General features: G+C 44.3%; 1 protein-coding gene across 1 annotated transcript in view; it reads left to right on the top strand.

Moving 5' to 3' along the window:
• The window catches only part of LOC307083781 (dysbindin domain-containing protein 2-like), a 19536-nt gene extending 3402 nt beyond the window's left edge, over positions 1 to 16134 (top strand). Inside the window, exons 2-4 of the mRNA XM_079747739.1 lie at positions 14629 to 14781; positions 15066 to 15206; positions 15781 to 16134. Coding sequence (XP_079603865.1) covers positions 14629 to 14781; positions 15066 to 15206; positions 15781 to 16070 — 584 coding nt within the window. The 3' untranslated portion in view covers positions 16071 to 16134. The remainder of the gene's footprint in view (positions 1 to 14628; positions 14782 to 15065; positions 15207 to 15780) is intronic.
• The last annotated feature ends 831 nt before the right edge of the window (positions 16135 to 16965 follow it).

The raw sequence follows: 16965 nt of genomic DNA, 5'->3' as shown, positions 1-16965 counted from the left end.
GCTTGAAGCTGGGAGACAACAGTATTCCTCTATTTAATTTGAAGGAGGGATATTTTAATAAAGGAAATAAATTGGTTAAAGAAAACAAGAAATAATCCTGTTGTCACGTCATGCTCTCACTTACCCACACCCTAACCAAGAAATATGCAGTTTGAGTTTGGCCAGGAATTCCTGCACTCCAGCGCAGTCGTAACCTTCCCTCGCAAGTATGAGAAAGGGCAGTGTAGCGGTTCCAGGAAGACCATTAATGAGCATGGCTGTTGCTTTACACAGTTTGAACTGGAGACACTGAAAGAAAGACTCGCTGGGGCCCAGGGAAGAGGAAAGCTGTTTAGTCTGCATGTTAACATAACATCAGAGCAGAGCATTACCATGTGAAAGGAGTATTTTGTGTCGTCCTATACGAAGTTGCTCTGATAATCTAAACAGGATAAATCATTTAGTTGTGTTATACATGGGTACAAGGTGTATATACCAGTGGACGACTGAGCAGTCATTGTCTGCAATTGTGTGTTGTGACAATTGAAGACAGGATACTTTCTCCAGGGGTTTGTTGGCTGAGCTATCAGGGACAGAGAGAAAAAATGTTCTTTTTTCCAAAACCATTTTAAGGCTTCCTCTTCCTTTAAAAATGAGTACACTCAGGAGACAAGTATTTGTGTCTTGGCTCCATGGTTCTCATCCGTGGATGATTCCAATGCTACGACACCCAGCTACGTAAAACAAGAGATTTATTCTCACTGGGCCATTTATTTCGGCTTTAGTTTTATATGAAGTGATGTAACGGGTTTAAAGGGAGAAGGACTTGGCCTAGTTGCGACATCAATTGTCCCTTAAGTCTTTTGTTTCGATCAGAACCCATGACGGGCCGTCTGGTCATGTCCAGGGCGCAGGGAGTTGACCTACAAAACTTCAATCTTCAGTCGCTCGAGACGGGGGTTTGGGGTGGAGCAGGGGCCTTGGGTGGAGGGGGGGGGGTTAACAGGGAGGGGATTGTTGTTCCCAAACAGTGGGGTAACAGAGGGTGACGGTGCAGGGCACGGCCCTGCCCGGCCGAAAATAGGCAGACTGACACCAAATCAAACACACACACATGCCTGCTTGTAAGTAGATCTATGACACACACACACACACACACACACTCACACACACACACACATACACACACACACACACACACACACAGACACACACACATACACACACACACACACACAAACACACACACACACACACACAGGCATCCATGCACATAGACACACACATAAATACACGCGCACATGCACATACACAAACACACACACAAACACACACACAGGCATCTATACACACAGACACACACACAAAAACACACACACACACACAGGCATCAATACATGCAGACACACACAAAAACACACACACAGGCATTAATACACGCAGACATGCAGCCATTCAATAATTCACATTCCTAGCAACTGGCTCAGGCTCAGGACAAAAGCACAAGGAAAGAAATCCTAAGGATCTTCCCAAATGACAGCAAATTTATTTTTCATTTCACAAAGTAGGCCGCACTTCTGTTCCAATGTTGGTCAACATTTAAATTTCGGCCAAAACAAGTTCTTCCCTCCCCCCCCCCCCCCCCCCCCACACACACACACACACACACACACAAACCCAAACACAACAACCCTTTTAGAAAAACAATAAAATCGAACGGCTTGAACCTACGGCTCTTAGGTCATCTACTCTGTCCGTCGTTTCACGCCGCAATTGTTGAAACCCTGATGCGTCAGGTTTTCCGCGCGGTGCCCTCGGAGACAGGAGCGGTTTTAGACTGACCATGCCAGCTGGCTGACGCCTTAATGGGGGCGGCAGTGAAGCCCGCAAGCCCACGGTTCAGTAAAAGTCTAAACAAACAGCAGGGTGGCTTCCTGTGCGAGCCGACAAACACATCCAGGCTCCCTTCTCGCTGTCGCGCCACCCTTCACTCCCAAGTCACTTCCTTCAGGCTGGGTTTTGGCAAACACATCGCTTTGTGGCCCAAGCTGTGATATCTTTTCACTGTAACACCTTCCCTCTGACTTGCACACACATGCACAGTCACATACACACACAATCATACACAGATTTTTTTTGTTTGCTTTTCATGTCAAACTGCGCTGTCCTCCCCCCTCTCTCTCTACCTCCTTCACCCCTCTCTCTCTACCTCCTTCACCCCTCTCTCTCTACCTCCTTCACCCCTCTCTCTCTGCCTCCTTCACCCCTCTCTCTACCTCCTTCACCCCTCTCTCTCTACCTCCTTCACCCCTCTCTCTCTACCTCCTTCACCCCTCTCTCTACCTCTTTCACCCCTCTCTCTCTACCTCCTTCACCCCTCTCTCTACCTCCTTCACCCCTCTCTCTCTACCTCCTTCACCCCTCTCTCTACCTCCTTCACCCCTCTCTCTCTACCTCCTTCACCCCTCTCTCTACCTCCTTCACCCCTCTCTCTACCTCTTTCACCCCTCTCTCTCTACCTCCTTCACCCCTCTCTCAACCTCCTTCACCCCTCTCTCTCTACCTCCTTCACCCCTCTCTCTACCTCTTTTACCCCTCTCTCTCTACATCTTTCACCCCTCTCTCTACATCTTTCACCCCTCTCTACCTCCTTCACCCCTCTCTCTCTTCCTCTTTTACCCCTCTCTCTACATCTTTCACCCCTCTCTCTCTACCTCCTTCACCCCTCTCTCTACCTCCTTCACCCCTCTCTCTACCTCCTTCACCCCTCTCTCTACCTCCTTCACCCCCCTCTCTCTACCTCTTTTACCCCTCTCTCTCTTACCAGTCTCTCTATTTCTCACTCACCACTCTATTTCCTACCACTCTCTCTATCTGGCATCCATCTCTCTAACCCTCTCTCTCTCTACTACACTATCTCTAACTTTCTCTCACTTGTCTCCATTTACCCTGCTAGCATGGGTTTAGTAGCAGTGTGTGACCCATGCACCTTATCTTCCATAACGCACACAGCGAAACAGGATGTGAGGTTGTGTTTATGGTTGTTGAGTGTTAAGTGATTTGTACGGATTCCCTCTCATCTAATGATCCAGTGTCTCGGAACCAGTTCCAACACATTATCTATCTGTCTACTTTCAGGATAATAATTATCTAATCTAGCTGTTCATACAAACTACATGTTTGGCCCAAAAGGAAGTGTTTTGCTTGCGGCTTTCTGTCTAATTTTTTTAATAATGAGATGGCACCCAAACGCTTTCCCATATATTTGGGAGGATAAATTAATTATGAAGGAATTATTGAAAAAGATACTGTGCACTCATGTGCAATCTGAAAGGTCTGTTATTGTATCATTTTCACACCCAACAGTTTAATTTAGGCTGAGTACACCCATGGCATTTTCCCTAAAATCTATTTGTGAGGACAGAAATGATTTCCCGTCATTGGCATAAAGTGTATGGATTCTGGGCATGCTCCACCACCCCCAAACCCCCCACATCCATGCTTTTATCTGCCTCTGAATGAGTCCTTTCTGTTTGGGCCTTTAGAGAACAGGCTCCGGGTTTGTCTTAGGGACCTCGCTGGCAAAGTGGGTCTCACAGACATGTCCGGAACTCTCTCTGTCTCTCTGACGGTTTCCGACCACGACACACTGATATCATGGCCCCCAACGGACCTAGAACGACTTTAACTGACCCCATCCCACTGGACACTGCATGACTTTAAATGAACCCTCAAACCGGACCTAGCTAACTTACACTGACTGAAAAATAAGAAAGAAGGAGAGAAACACAAAGAAAAATAATACAGAGACCTAAAGAGAGAGATAGACAGAGAGGACTTGGCGACCATTTAAAAGATGCCTAAAATCCTTTGACATTGAGGGCCTACTGAGGGCCCATAGCTTGCCGACTCCAACCTCTCTCATCCTTCCCTCTGAAAACCCAGTCTGCGACAGCTTCTGGCCACCACATTGGATGTCTTGTGGTTTCAAACCAAGAGGGCCATGGTAGTGGTGCTGTTGAGACCGATGGGTAATAGGACCTCATCAGTAGTGCACACTGCCGCTCTGTTGATCATCACGGTACTTTCCTCGGTGACGGGGTCTTCGTAACTAGGGGTCCAGTGGGGGGAGGGATGTCACTGCGGTCATAGCGGAGTTAGGTAATCTTCATTGATCCAGAGATTTCCGACGCAGCAGAATAATTGGATGGAGGACTTGATAGCCTGTTGGGAAATTGATTTCTACATGGGCAGCTCTATTTATTAACTTCGAAACTTCCCAGGCTTCTGAGGAAAAGCTACTATCAATCAGTGGTGTTAACGTGTGGGTGGTGTAGTATTTCATATCTGCATGTCCTCTCAGCCGTGGCATTGCGCTGCGTGCCTCGGAATGGGACGGCTCGCGCCGGGGAAGATGGGGACAAGACATTTATCCAACGCCATTCTGTTGTTTTGTCAATGAAAACAAGCACACATAAGGAGGACAGTTGTGTAAAAGCGTTCCATTATTTACGTCAGTTCCCCTGCATGGCAAGAGACAGTTTGAATCCTGACACCAACAGGCTAAATATGTTCTGTCGTCTTTCTTTGTTAGAGTGGAGTCCACATTTTCCTGTTTTCTTTCCCTGTAACAACACAAGGCACCAGAAAATGTCCGGTGCTCGGGCATCTGACACACACATCCTCCACTTATCCAACTGCATGGAAATACTACGACTTAAATACCCACACAGTGACACCGTGACACATCCCACAAGCAGAACACATCCTAACGGCATGCTATTTTATATAATGATGACACATCCCGGAGAAATCCTTTCCCAAGGTCAGAGAAGTAAAGCATTGTATTGCTCTTAGGCTACCTGGCTAAACTCTGCACCAAAGCATTGCATAACCATCAGTTCATCCCTTAACCCATCAGCCTTTAAAGGTACCTAGAGTCCCGCCTCGTCCCCTCCTCCCTCCCAGTCGGTTATGTAACCATCACTGCCTTCCCCTTCAAGGAACAGAGAAGCTGGGAAGGACAGTACCAGCCTACTGTTGAGGCCATCTGTTTATTAGATCTCTATTGATTAGGAGAGAGAGAGAGAGAGAGAGAGAGAGAGAGAGAGAGAGAGAGAGAGAGAGAGAGAGAGAGAGAGAGAGAGGGAGAGAGGGAGAGAGAGAGAGAGAGAGAGAGAGAGAGAGAGAGAGAGAGGGAGAGAGGGAGAGAGAGAGAGAGAGAGAGGGAGAGGGAGAGAGAGAGAGACAGAATACATTAGTCTTTCTATGTCTTTCTTGCTAGATCAGGAAATGCTTCTGAATGATGAGCGGGATGGGGGATGTCCTAGCAAGATTGACGAAACAATGTGACAACACAGGATCAGTCGAGGGAAGTGTGTGATCCTTTTGACAGGCTGTGGGGGGGGGGGGGGGGGGGGGGTACGATCTCAGTTCCAGGCTTTCACTACAAGTCAGACTGTTTATATTCTGTAGGGAAAGGGGGTTGGGTGGCTGGGTAGTGCATGGGAGGATCGAGACTTTCGTGCCCATATGCCCAACGCATCTTTCAGCTAGCTGCGTTCAGAGCTTCAGGGTTCATCCTCGCTGCCCTCTGGCTGTCTGACGAGACGTGTGGCGGGGTCTGTTGCAGCCAAGTGCCAGGGAGACAGAGCTGTCATACTGTAAAGGAGAGCAGAAACTACAGTGACAGGATGGTCGTGTGTATGTGTGTGTGTGTGTCTGTGTGTGTGTAGCAGTAACAACTTGGGCTGACACAGCGTTTTGTATCAAAACGTCCTGCTGCCACGTTTGGCCACCCCAGACATCATTTATTTTATTTTTTATTTTGTTGCTGGTTCATAACCCTTCAAGGCAACGATAAAATAGAGTCAAACGGCTAATCCTGGTTATTTTGCGAAAGAACAGGGCTCACAATAGGTGCGAACAAAGGAGGTGTTTAAGGTAGTTGCCCAACATCCTCCACTGGAATCCAAGTAATTGTCCCTGTCACGGCTCTGTAAACACCCTGATCGGCCTGCTTGTTTACCCCGACACCGGGCTGATTCACACGTCAGGAACGCATGAGCCTGGGCCAAACACACCGGATAATCTTTACTTTATTGTTCCCAATTTAGACGAGGCTAAAAAGCCTCATCCAATTAGCCCAATCACTGCCTGCGGCTTGCAATTACATCTGCGACCTAAACTTTGTTTAAAGCCAGGGCTCTATAAATGGATTTTAGGTAGGCAGGATGACAAAGAGGCTGTGCACTACTTTGGCATAACTGCAATGAAGTCATTGACTTGTAAAGGTTAATCTTCAGCGTGTTTGCTTACATGCCTCTTTACTTAAGCTAGTCAAGTCAATTTGATTTGACTTTTTGATTTGCCACAGTTGCAGTTAATCAAAAGACTTCACGGGCCCTCATTATACGACACTCAATAACCCTGAGCCTAAAAGACAAGTGAAAACTTCTCAAATCCACATGAATCAACCATGAGATGGAATAAACTGTGATCCCTCCTTCCAGGGATGGTTAGAAGGGCAAACGCTCTAATAGCTGTAGCAATGATATAAAGATCACTGCGATGTCCATTTCGAGCTAAGGTTCTTAAGGCAATGAATAACGTAAAGCGTGGGTGGATTGTTACGCACACTCTCGATATCTTGGTAAAAAATGATTTATTCTATCTTATCCAGTAACAAAAAACGAATCCAAGGCAGTTGTAAATAAGGTAAATAATGTAATCTTAATGAAAAACAAATAAGTTATATCGACAGTAGTGGTCAAAACAGAGTATTTAACCATGCTACCCTCATCCATCGGCCAACCCAAACATTTGGCCAACCTCTTTCCTTTATGACCTTTGACCTGTGATGTCAGCCATGACGTTTACAAACGTGAAATATTATACAAAATTCAAATAAGATAATAATACAAAATCATTTCATCATACCAAAACTTTTCATACTTCAAAACTAAAATATAAATTCTGCTAAAAGTAAAAGCAGCAAAATGGCTGTAACATACCGGCCCCTAGTTTTGTACAGCAAAATTACCAAATTATAAATACATACATGAACAGCCATGATTTAAATACATTGAAAGCCTTAGTTAAATATCATAGGAATACAAAGCATTTAGAGTCGAGCGTTGCCATTCCTTATCAAAGTCCGTAATCAAGAATAGCATTGAATGTATATCAAAGTCCATTTCAAATGTCTATCTAAGCAGAATGCATTTCAGTTCCTGAAAGGTGGTTGGGAAAAACACGAAAAGGTCTTCAGACCGCTCCTTTTTTCTTCTTCCTTCTAGACAAAAGTCCATGGGTTTTGAAAAGTCCAGTACAGTAGTCCTTAATATATGTAATTAACGCAATTCAATTTCTTTTACATTTTCATAGTAAACATAAGTACCAGGCTTTTCTTTTCTTTAACGTTCTTTATCACCATCCACATGCTTTCAGTAAGTTAACGGTTTTATCATTATAGAAACCAACGTTTCAAATCAATTCTCAGTATTTTTACTCAACTGAAATTATCTTCAAGCAGGCTCTCGTTTCGATACTCGGAAAACGTAACTGAGGTTATACATGACCTTTCTACAAATTCGATAAATAAGGATTTTCAAAACTCATTCAGTTTCTAGTGGTAAACATAACTTAGTAATGGGCCTTTCCAATACGTTGCTTTGTGTCTTAACACGCACTTTACGCACAAATCCTTTGGCATCTTTAAATGTGTCTGTAATGCGCCCTAAAGGCCAAGAATTTGCAGACTCCTCAACTAAAAGAACTAGGTCTCCTACTGAGAAGCTTCTACGGGGTCTGTTCCATTTTTGGCACTGTTGCATTATGGGGAGGTACTCTTTCGCCCATCTCTTCCAAAATAAATCACTAATGTACTGCACTTGTTTCCAGCGCCTTCTTCCATATGTCTCATGTTTGTCAAACAGACCAGGGGGTAGGATGGGCTTTCCTTTTAACAACAAAAGGTGGTTTGTTGTCAACGCTTCAAGATCATTTTGATCGTCACTGGATGGTGTTAATGGTCATTTAGCACTGCTTCGACCTCGCAGAATATTGTGTTGAGGGCCTCGTCATCAACTATTTGTTGCTTAGCGACGGAGCAGAGAATCTTTTTAGTTTGTTGCACAAGACGCTCCCAGACAACGCCATGATGTGCTCCATAAGGAGGATTGAAGGTCCATTTGATCCCTTCCTGTAAGAGTGTGGCGTGAATTTTGTCTTGGTTCAGGTTTTTTAGTGCTTGTTTGAGTTCCCGATTGGCACTTACAAAGTTGGTTCCATTATCCGATCTTATTTCTTTTACCGTTCCTCTACGTGTGTCAAGTGTATGGGCTACTTCAAGATGAACAGCACGGCATGTTAGACATGTGAATATGGTGCCATACCTTTTAACAGTATTCCTTCCCCTTTTGACCTCAACAGGCCCAAAATAATCCATTCCGACCAGAGTGAATGGAGGGAGGTCCATTAAGAGTCTGTCAGGTGGGAGGTCGGACATTTTTTGTTCACCAGGTCTTTGGTGCAGGCGGCGGCAGGTCATACATTCCCTTATGATCCTTCTGGCCAATGCATTGGCATGAGGAATCCAAAACTGCTGATGGAGTGTGGAGAGCATATGATTTCTCCCACTGTGTCCATCTTTCTCAAGCCTTTTTTCGGAGAATGAGCTCAGAGATGTTATAATGGATTTCAGGAGACACAGAGCTGACCCCGCACCTCTCCACATAAATGGTGACTGTGTGGAGAGAGTCTCCACCTTCAAGGTCCTTAGAACTCACATCTCTGAGGACATATCCTGGTCAGCTAACACATCAGCGGTGGTGAAGAAGGCCCAACAACGACTCCACTTCAGGGTACTCAAGAGAAACAAACTGGAGGAGAAGCTGCTGGTGACCTTTTACCGCTCCACTATCGAGAGTGTGCTGGCCTTCTCCATCACTGTGTGGTATGCTGGCTGCACAGTGGCTGACAGAAAAAGGCTGCAGAGGGTGATAAGGTCAGCTGAAAAAACTATTGGCTCTCCCTTGCCCTCCTTGGATGACATCGCCAGCTCTCGATGCATCTCAAGAACAAGAAGGATCATCCGTGACCACCTCCATCCCGGCCACCATCTGCTCAGCCTACTGCCCTCTGGTAGGAGGTACAGGACCCTGAAGATCAGAACCAACAGACTGAACAACAGCTTCTTTCCTTGGGCAATCAGGACACTTAACACTCATAAAACATAAAACATTAAACAGACACACATATACCTCACTTTATATAAAGTGCAATATGCTTACGGCCTTTTATATTTTATATTTATTATTCACCTCGCCTGTCCTTGTCTTGTTCCAAATGTTTTTCTTGTTATTTCTGTCTTGTTTTTTACAATTTTTAACTTAAATGCTTGTTTTTTTTTTGTATGTGAAATGCACCTTCAGTTGGCACTCCCAATTTCGTTGTATAGGCGACTGTACAATGACAATAAAGGCTATCTTATCGTATCTTATCTTATCTACTCTTTGGCAGGATGGCTGGATGTTTTGCCTCTTCAGGCAATGAGGCCTTGCTTAGCCTACAGCCAACTCTTAGGGTGCCATTAACCATCACAGGATCCAGTTTGTAGAGATGACTTGATCTTTTTATGACTTTTCCTGCAATCAAAAGCGAGATTTCCTCAGAAAAGTTCTGGTTTTGCACATAATTAACTATTGGTTGCTCAGCCTTTTCAAGATCGTCAACTGACAGTTGGCGAGTTGTTCCTTTTCTTGTTCACCTTGGGTTTGACGGACAGCTTTGAGTTCATCTTATTCTTTTCATCACACTGCTGCTTAAGTGTGTCTTTAATCTTTAGACACCATGCTACTGCTCGTTTCAGGTCCGTCCACTTTGAAAAGTATGAAAGAAGCCTGCTGGTGGGGCAAGACTCTTCCATTGACTGAACAGACATGGCGTTAATGGAAACTTCCTGTTTTATTTCAGGGTCATCCTCTGGGATAGCCTTTTCGGTCTCAATTATTCCTTGCCACAGGGAGAGTGGCAAGGCAATTACTTATCCATTTGTTCAGATGGAAGCCACTCTTTGCGCACAACTCACTGAGCTGCTGGTACAGGAACAATGCCTGCTCTGCGCTGTTGACTGCTTTCAGGCAGTCATCAACATTAAAGTTCTGTCTGTGGTGTTGGTGACTTCTTCTGAATAGTCTTCCTGATTGTCATCTGCTGTTTTTAGCAAGGCAAATGTTGCACAGCTAGGTGAGGATACTGCGCCAACGATATGCACGGTCATTCTGTGCTCGACCAGTTCTTTAGAGATGTCCCCATTGGGCCACCAGAGAAAGCACAAGAAGTTGATGTTCTCCTTTGCTACGCGGACCTGATGGAACAACCCTTCAATATCAGTGATAAATGCCACTGGACCATGGCGGAAGCGGAGTAACACGCCCAAAAGCGTGTTGTTCAAGTCAGGACCTTGGAGAAGTTCCTTGTTCAAAGAGGCCCCACCATATACTGCAGTGCAGTCGAAAACCACACGCAATTTATTTTTGCATGAGTGGTAAACACCGTGATGTGGCAGATACCACAGCTTGCCTCTTTCAGGCTGCAGCCCACTTTGAGGTACGATTTCGGCATGCCTCTTTGCCATTGCTTTGTTCATAAAAGCTTTGTATTCCTTAAAGAACATTTGATCCTTTTCAAATCTTTTTACTAGGTGTTGCGCTCTTTGGTGGGCTATTTGTCTGTTGATAGGTATGTTCACACTGGTGTTGCAAAGTGGAAGTTTCGAATAGTAATGACCATCTTTAAGTTCAGCCGATTCCGACACAATTTTCAAAAACTGCTGGTCTTCCTGTGACAATTCATCTTTCTCACCGTAATGTTGTTCCATGAAATCTTGATTGTATTGTTTTATCAACAGATTTTCCAAACAGGCAATGCTTACTCTGTTGACTTGAACACAAGTTTCACTCACATTTTCATCAGAGTCAAGAGGGCCGTTGATAACCCAGCCGAGAAGGGTTTTCACAGCATAAGGTCCGCTGCCAACACTCTTTATAACCCGCCAGGGCTCTAAGGCTCCTGGAGTATTGATTCCTATCAGCAGCCCTATGCTAGTTTTGAGTGTTGTTAACCTCCTCAAGGTAGGACCATTTTCTTATGTCAGCTGGTTTTGGAATATCCTTGTGTGTCACAGGGATTGATTGTTGTGTAAAAACATCAGGCAACTTCAGAAAAGTGTCAGTGTCCAATGCAGCTACTTCCAACCCAGATATTTTAAATGTGGCCACTGCTTTCTCTTGACCCATTGTTTTCAACAAGATCTGCGTTTTCTTTCCAGGGGCACAAAGCTGTGTGGCCAATTCCTCCAATGCAAACGTGGCCAAGCTCCCTGGATCCAAGAATGCGTAGGTTGTAATGCATTTTATTCCCTTTTCCAGCTTTATTTTGACAGGCACAATAGCCAGGGCACACTTTTCTTTTCCGGCCCCAGTATCGCTACCAGTTGCCATAGAGATGATTGCTGAAGTTGTGGATGGCATTGTGCCAGTTTGAGCTGTTCTTTGATTTTCCTTTCTTTGCATGTGCAGAACTGTGGGATGGTTTTGTTCACACACTTTGCAGGACAGGCATTTCTAGCAACTTTTGCTCATGTGTCCATATTGCAACCATCGGAAACACATTCCTTTTGACTTCAAGAATTCTACCTATTCATTATTTTGTTTGTTCTGAAATGTTTTGCATACTTCGCATATTGGGTGGTTTTTATTGCAGAAAATGCAGGGTTTTGCGAATGCACTTAAAGTTTGTTGTTGTTGGATTGTACTGGTGAAACAGCGGTTGCGAAACTGCTTTTTTTTCTGGAATTTGGGTAGGCTTTGCTTTGCGTTGTTACTGGTGGTTTGGTCACCGGAATCTGAATCTCTCCAAAGATTGGATCCAACATTATTTGAGACTGTTTGTCGATAAAATCGAGCAGATCATTAAAAGTGGCTCTTTTCTTGTTATTGTCATTAATACTGCCGACAACGGCTCTCCATTTGTCACAGTTTAAAAGGCAATTTGGAAACAATTATCTTTACACTTGAAGGGGTTTCAAGATCGGAGGTGAAATCTACTTCTTGCATTGTGTTGCGACAGCTTTTCAGGAAAATGGCATTGGACCTGAGGCCTGGTGCATCCTCTGCCTTGATGGCAGGCCATCCAAAGGCTCTGTCCATAAAGGCAGAAGTGATTCTGATTTTGTTTCCGAAATGCCATTGAAGTGGTTTCTTTGCCTCTTGGTAAGCATGAGTTGGTGGCAAAGGAAAACAACTGCGCACAAGATTCTTCGGTTCTCCAGATGTATATTGCTCCAAATAGTAAAGCCTTTGCTCCATGTTGTCCGTTTTTGTTTAGATTGTTGTGGGTTTCCATAAAAAACTGAAATTTCCCTTTGTGGGAGCTGAGACGATGCTTTTTTTTTCTGAAGGTTTTCCTCAGACAGAACTCAAATTTTAGCTTCGGCTTCAGCTACTTTGGTTCGCAATTGATGTTTTTGCTTTTTTGACTTAATTCACAATTCCTCCATTTCAAGCTCAAGTTGTTGGTCAACCGACTCCGATCGCGGAACTAGCATGGCGTGATCCACTCGCGCTTCTGAGAGCGCTTCTGAGAGCGCCTCCGAGGCTTTGCTACCGCGACTTGAGACTCGACTTGCCGCATTGGCTGCAGCCTGCGAAACGCTGTTGTGCAGCGACACAGACTCAACATCTTCAGTGTGCACATCGTCAGCCCCTTGCTCAAGCTCATCAGCAGCCACTTCAACATTTTGTTCAGCTGCTTCTGCTTCCACAATCCATAATTGCACGCCATCCAAATGCGCAGCTTTCGGTTCAAACCAGACATTCTGATCGTGTTCTTTTACCTCTTCTGGCAATAAAGCTTGAACTGTTTCTTGTAATTCAATAAATCCTTTCAAGAAGCACAAAAGTTTTAAAACAGATTCTCTAACTTCTTCCCTTGTATCGCCAGCTTCCATAAGAGCAACTATTTCATTTTGTTTCCTTGTTAGACCTCCTAGCCTTCCTCGGCGAGTTCTGATCAATTTAAACAATGTCTTTTCTTTCTCAATCATCCTTATCTCCTCTTCGATTTTCTCTTCGCTTTCCACTTGATCTGCCATATTTGCACTTTATACTTTAGTAATAATTGTGATCAAACATTTCATGCGGGCGCGGCGGCCCGACGTTACTTCATCCCCGTTTTACTCACAGGTTTCGTTGATTTAAGCTTCCAAACTTAACGTCCTTCTCCTCCAAGGTCCAAGTCCAATGTCGAAGTTCATCAATCCTTCCGTCTATTTTGACTTTGTGACGTCCATTTCGAGCTAAGGTTTTTAAGGGCGATGAATAACGTAAAGCGTGGGTGGATTGTTACGCACACTCTCGATATTTTGGTAAAAAATGATTTATTCGATCTTATCCAGTAACAAAAAACGAATCCAATGCAGTTGTAAATAAGGTAAATAATGTAATCTTAACGAAAAACATATCAAACAAATAAGTTATATAGACAGTAGTGGTCAAAACAGAGTATTTAACCACGCTACCCTCATCCATCGGCCAACCCAAACATTTGGCCAACCTCTTTACTTCATGACCTTTGACCTGTGATGTCAGCCATGACGTTTACAAACTTGAAATATTATACAAAATTCAAATAAGATAATAATAAGAAATCATTTCGTCATACCAAAACTTATCATACTTCAAAACTAAAATATAAATTCTGCTAAAAGTAAAAGCAGCAAAATGGCTGTAGCAATCACTATTAAGGTTTGAATTGCAGAACACACAGGAATGCAGTTAGATGTTCTGTTCAGTTAGCTAGCTCCATAGTTTTGTCTTGGTGAGATTGAGGTTAGAGGAATTAGTGTGGAATACGTACCAGGCATTTCTGTGCGGTTGTATTACTGAATTCAGTGTCTCTGCATCGGCTCTCCCTTGCATTCTGAGACTGTGGCTGCTGCTTAGCAAACTTGCGATGGCACAATTTGAAAACATTCGGTTTCAACTCAAGTACCCCCTGCTCAATGGAAACCCACACGCTGTAGTATTTACACTGTGTCAATGGATGGTCCTCCCTTTTATCTAAACATCCCAGGGGGCCTGCAGCTCCCACCTCCTCCTCCTCCTCCTCCTCTCCCACTCACTCCTTTATTCAACGGTGCTGATGAGGTGCAAAGAGGGATTGGAATCCTAAACAAGATTACGTTCCCATGAGAGCCGGCTGCTGACCAGTGCAGAGCGAGCTGCAGACGATGGTGGTTCTGATTCTAGTAGAATTGGGAGCAGTATCCAGTATACAAACAGATGATGCTGTATCTATTTAACCTTGTGGCATTGTCAAGGGAGAACAGCCACACTACCTGAGTCATCGACCTTTTAATAAATACAAAAAATAATATATGTAATTATAATTAGAAGTACTGGTTTAAATATAGTCCACATGTATGTGCGAAAAACACAAGAAAGATTCACCAAACACCATTCCAGCAGATGCAATTGATCCTGTCTTTTCCCGACTGATTGTGGCCCCCTAGTGACAAACAGGGCAAACAGCAGCAGAGCCAACCGTCGAACTCTCTTTCTTTTACCCCGGTTCCTGTGTCTGCAGCGGAGGGCGAGCCAGGCCAGCGGGGAGCAGACGTGGACACGGCAGGACAGCAGCTGAGGCTGAAGGAGCGGCGCTTCTTTGAGGAGGTATTCCAGCACGACGTGGACATGTACCTCTCCTCCGCACACCTGACCATCCGGGAGCACCGACGACGTGAGTTCATCGGATGCCTCTCATCCAAACAACAGTCTGCCTGTCTATTAGGACCCCTTCACATGGCACTTAACACAATCCAACACACACTGGAAAAGACGGACCGCCATGCACAATAACAATGCACACCAATACACACAAACATACACAAACAGCGGTAGAGACACACACTCACACACGGAGGGAGGCAGACAAACACAGCCAAACAACAACGATGCATACACAAACGTTGACACAGTATCTCTCCAACACACACTTTAATTGATTTTACTTGCATCGGCCAGCTCCCATCGGCAGCATATCCTCCATGGAGGTTAATGTGGACCTTCTGGACCAGATGGAACACTTCGACATCTCAGACCAGGACGCCTTCGATGTCTTCTTCAGCTCTGGAGAAGAGAGCATGCTCAACTCTCCACTGCCAGGTACGGAGCTGAGAGAGGGACGGAGAGATAAGAGAAGTTAAGCACATATATTAAAAACAACATGCTTTAGGACATTAAAGAGTGAGAGAGAAAGGTTTTGCTTTAAATCTTTTCTTTAGGTTAGTGAGAATTTAACAATGTTTGCTTTGTTTTCTTTGCTTGTCAAAGTAGTTAAAGTTGACACTAACACTGTGTCTATAGATTCCCACAGTGTACATGTCTGGCATGTATGTCACGTGTGCAATGAACACACAAAGCCAGACGGATAACATCATCATCATGAGACCCTAGAGGAAGTTTATGAGAGCTGAGCTTCACAATTAGGTCAACATTGCTTCTATGTCTGTTGACATGGATGTCTAGCTGCTTCTGGTCTATTGGCCACTGTAGTCTACTGGCAGGAACATCATCATGTACTTATTCAGCAGAAACTTTTATCCAAAGCAAACATTCAGTCCAAACTGGAGCAACTACACCAGTAATCCCGTTCTGAAAAGAACATAAGGTCAGTCGTTTTTTGTATTTCTCAAAGTCATGTTTTTTAAATGTTATGTTTTAATCTGACCCCCCCAAGGTCAGGCGCCCGGGATCAACAACAACAACAACAACCACCACGGCGAGGTCGTCCACCACGGACTCTTCCGGCACGTGCTGGAGGGGTTCGACGGCAAGTCCCGCGTGTCCTCCACCTCCTCCGAGTCCTCCACCAACAGCCAGAGCCCTGCCGCCAACGGCAACGACAGAGACACCCCCCTGGCGTCTCTGTCGGACGAGGAGGGGGGGGGGACGGAGGGCAGCGGGGGGCTCTACGGCCCAGAGAGAGACGCATCAAAGACGCCACCGGCCTCCTCCACGACGACCTGAAGACGGACGTGACCGTCGGTTCCGAGACACTGTGGGGTCGCTGCAAAATGAGCGCAGTAGAGGGAGAGCCACGGAATGTGTGTGTGTGTGTGTGGTTTGGGGGGGGGGGGGGGGGTACAAATGAAAGTCCTCAGATATCGTCGAATGTCTTCCAAACACAGTTTTTACTACAAAGGTCTACAGCACAAAGGTTAGGCTGAATGTTCTGAATGGTCTTTCTTCCCTGCTCAGTGGAAAATGTTTATTTTGATTTGTGATGTGGGAGCTCGATGAAGATAAGTGTACAATTATTTCTGGGGCTACAGTATAAACGTGGCTAGGTACTGGAAATTTGATTTGGGATGAAATATAGTGAGCATACATTCTCAGTTTGTTTTTTGTAAAAAAATAAATAAATACTATTTTATGAACAATAACAACTGCGATGGATATGGAAGCAAATCACTGCCATAATGTTTGAGTTTAAAATATATGTATATATTTTTATCATTTCACTTGAACTGAGACAATAAATGGTTAAACTTGATATGCCATATTTGAAATACAAGAGGTAAATCCAAAACGAATAAATTCAAACGACCTTGTTTTCAAACTGTAGTATTTCAATGTTATGAAATGGCTGCATTCAATGGCTGTAAATGGAAATTCCATTCCATGTACAAAATTCAATGGCTTTTCAATTCAAAACATTATGGTTTGTGATTTGCTTCCATCAAAGAAAAATTCACCAAAATATCTTATGAACAACTTAAAACACATCGTAACTAATCTTCTAAAGCTTGGATTTAAAACAACAAATAATGTTGAAGATAATCTTCCTTTCAGAAATGTATTTTATCTTCCTTCTTATATTATTTCTTAAGAATAAAAACTTACAAATACAGTGGATTCTTGC

Source organism: Pollachius pollachius (genome assembly GCF_949987615.1).
Source record: "Pollachius pollachius genome assembly, chromosome: 12".
Classification (NCBI taxonomy): domain Eukaryota; kingdom Metazoa; phylum Chordata; class Actinopteri; order Gadiformes; family Gadidae; genus Pollachius; species Pollachius pollachius.
Note: the sequence above shows the minus strand (reverse complement) of the source record. Positions and strands in the feature narration are given on the sequence as shown.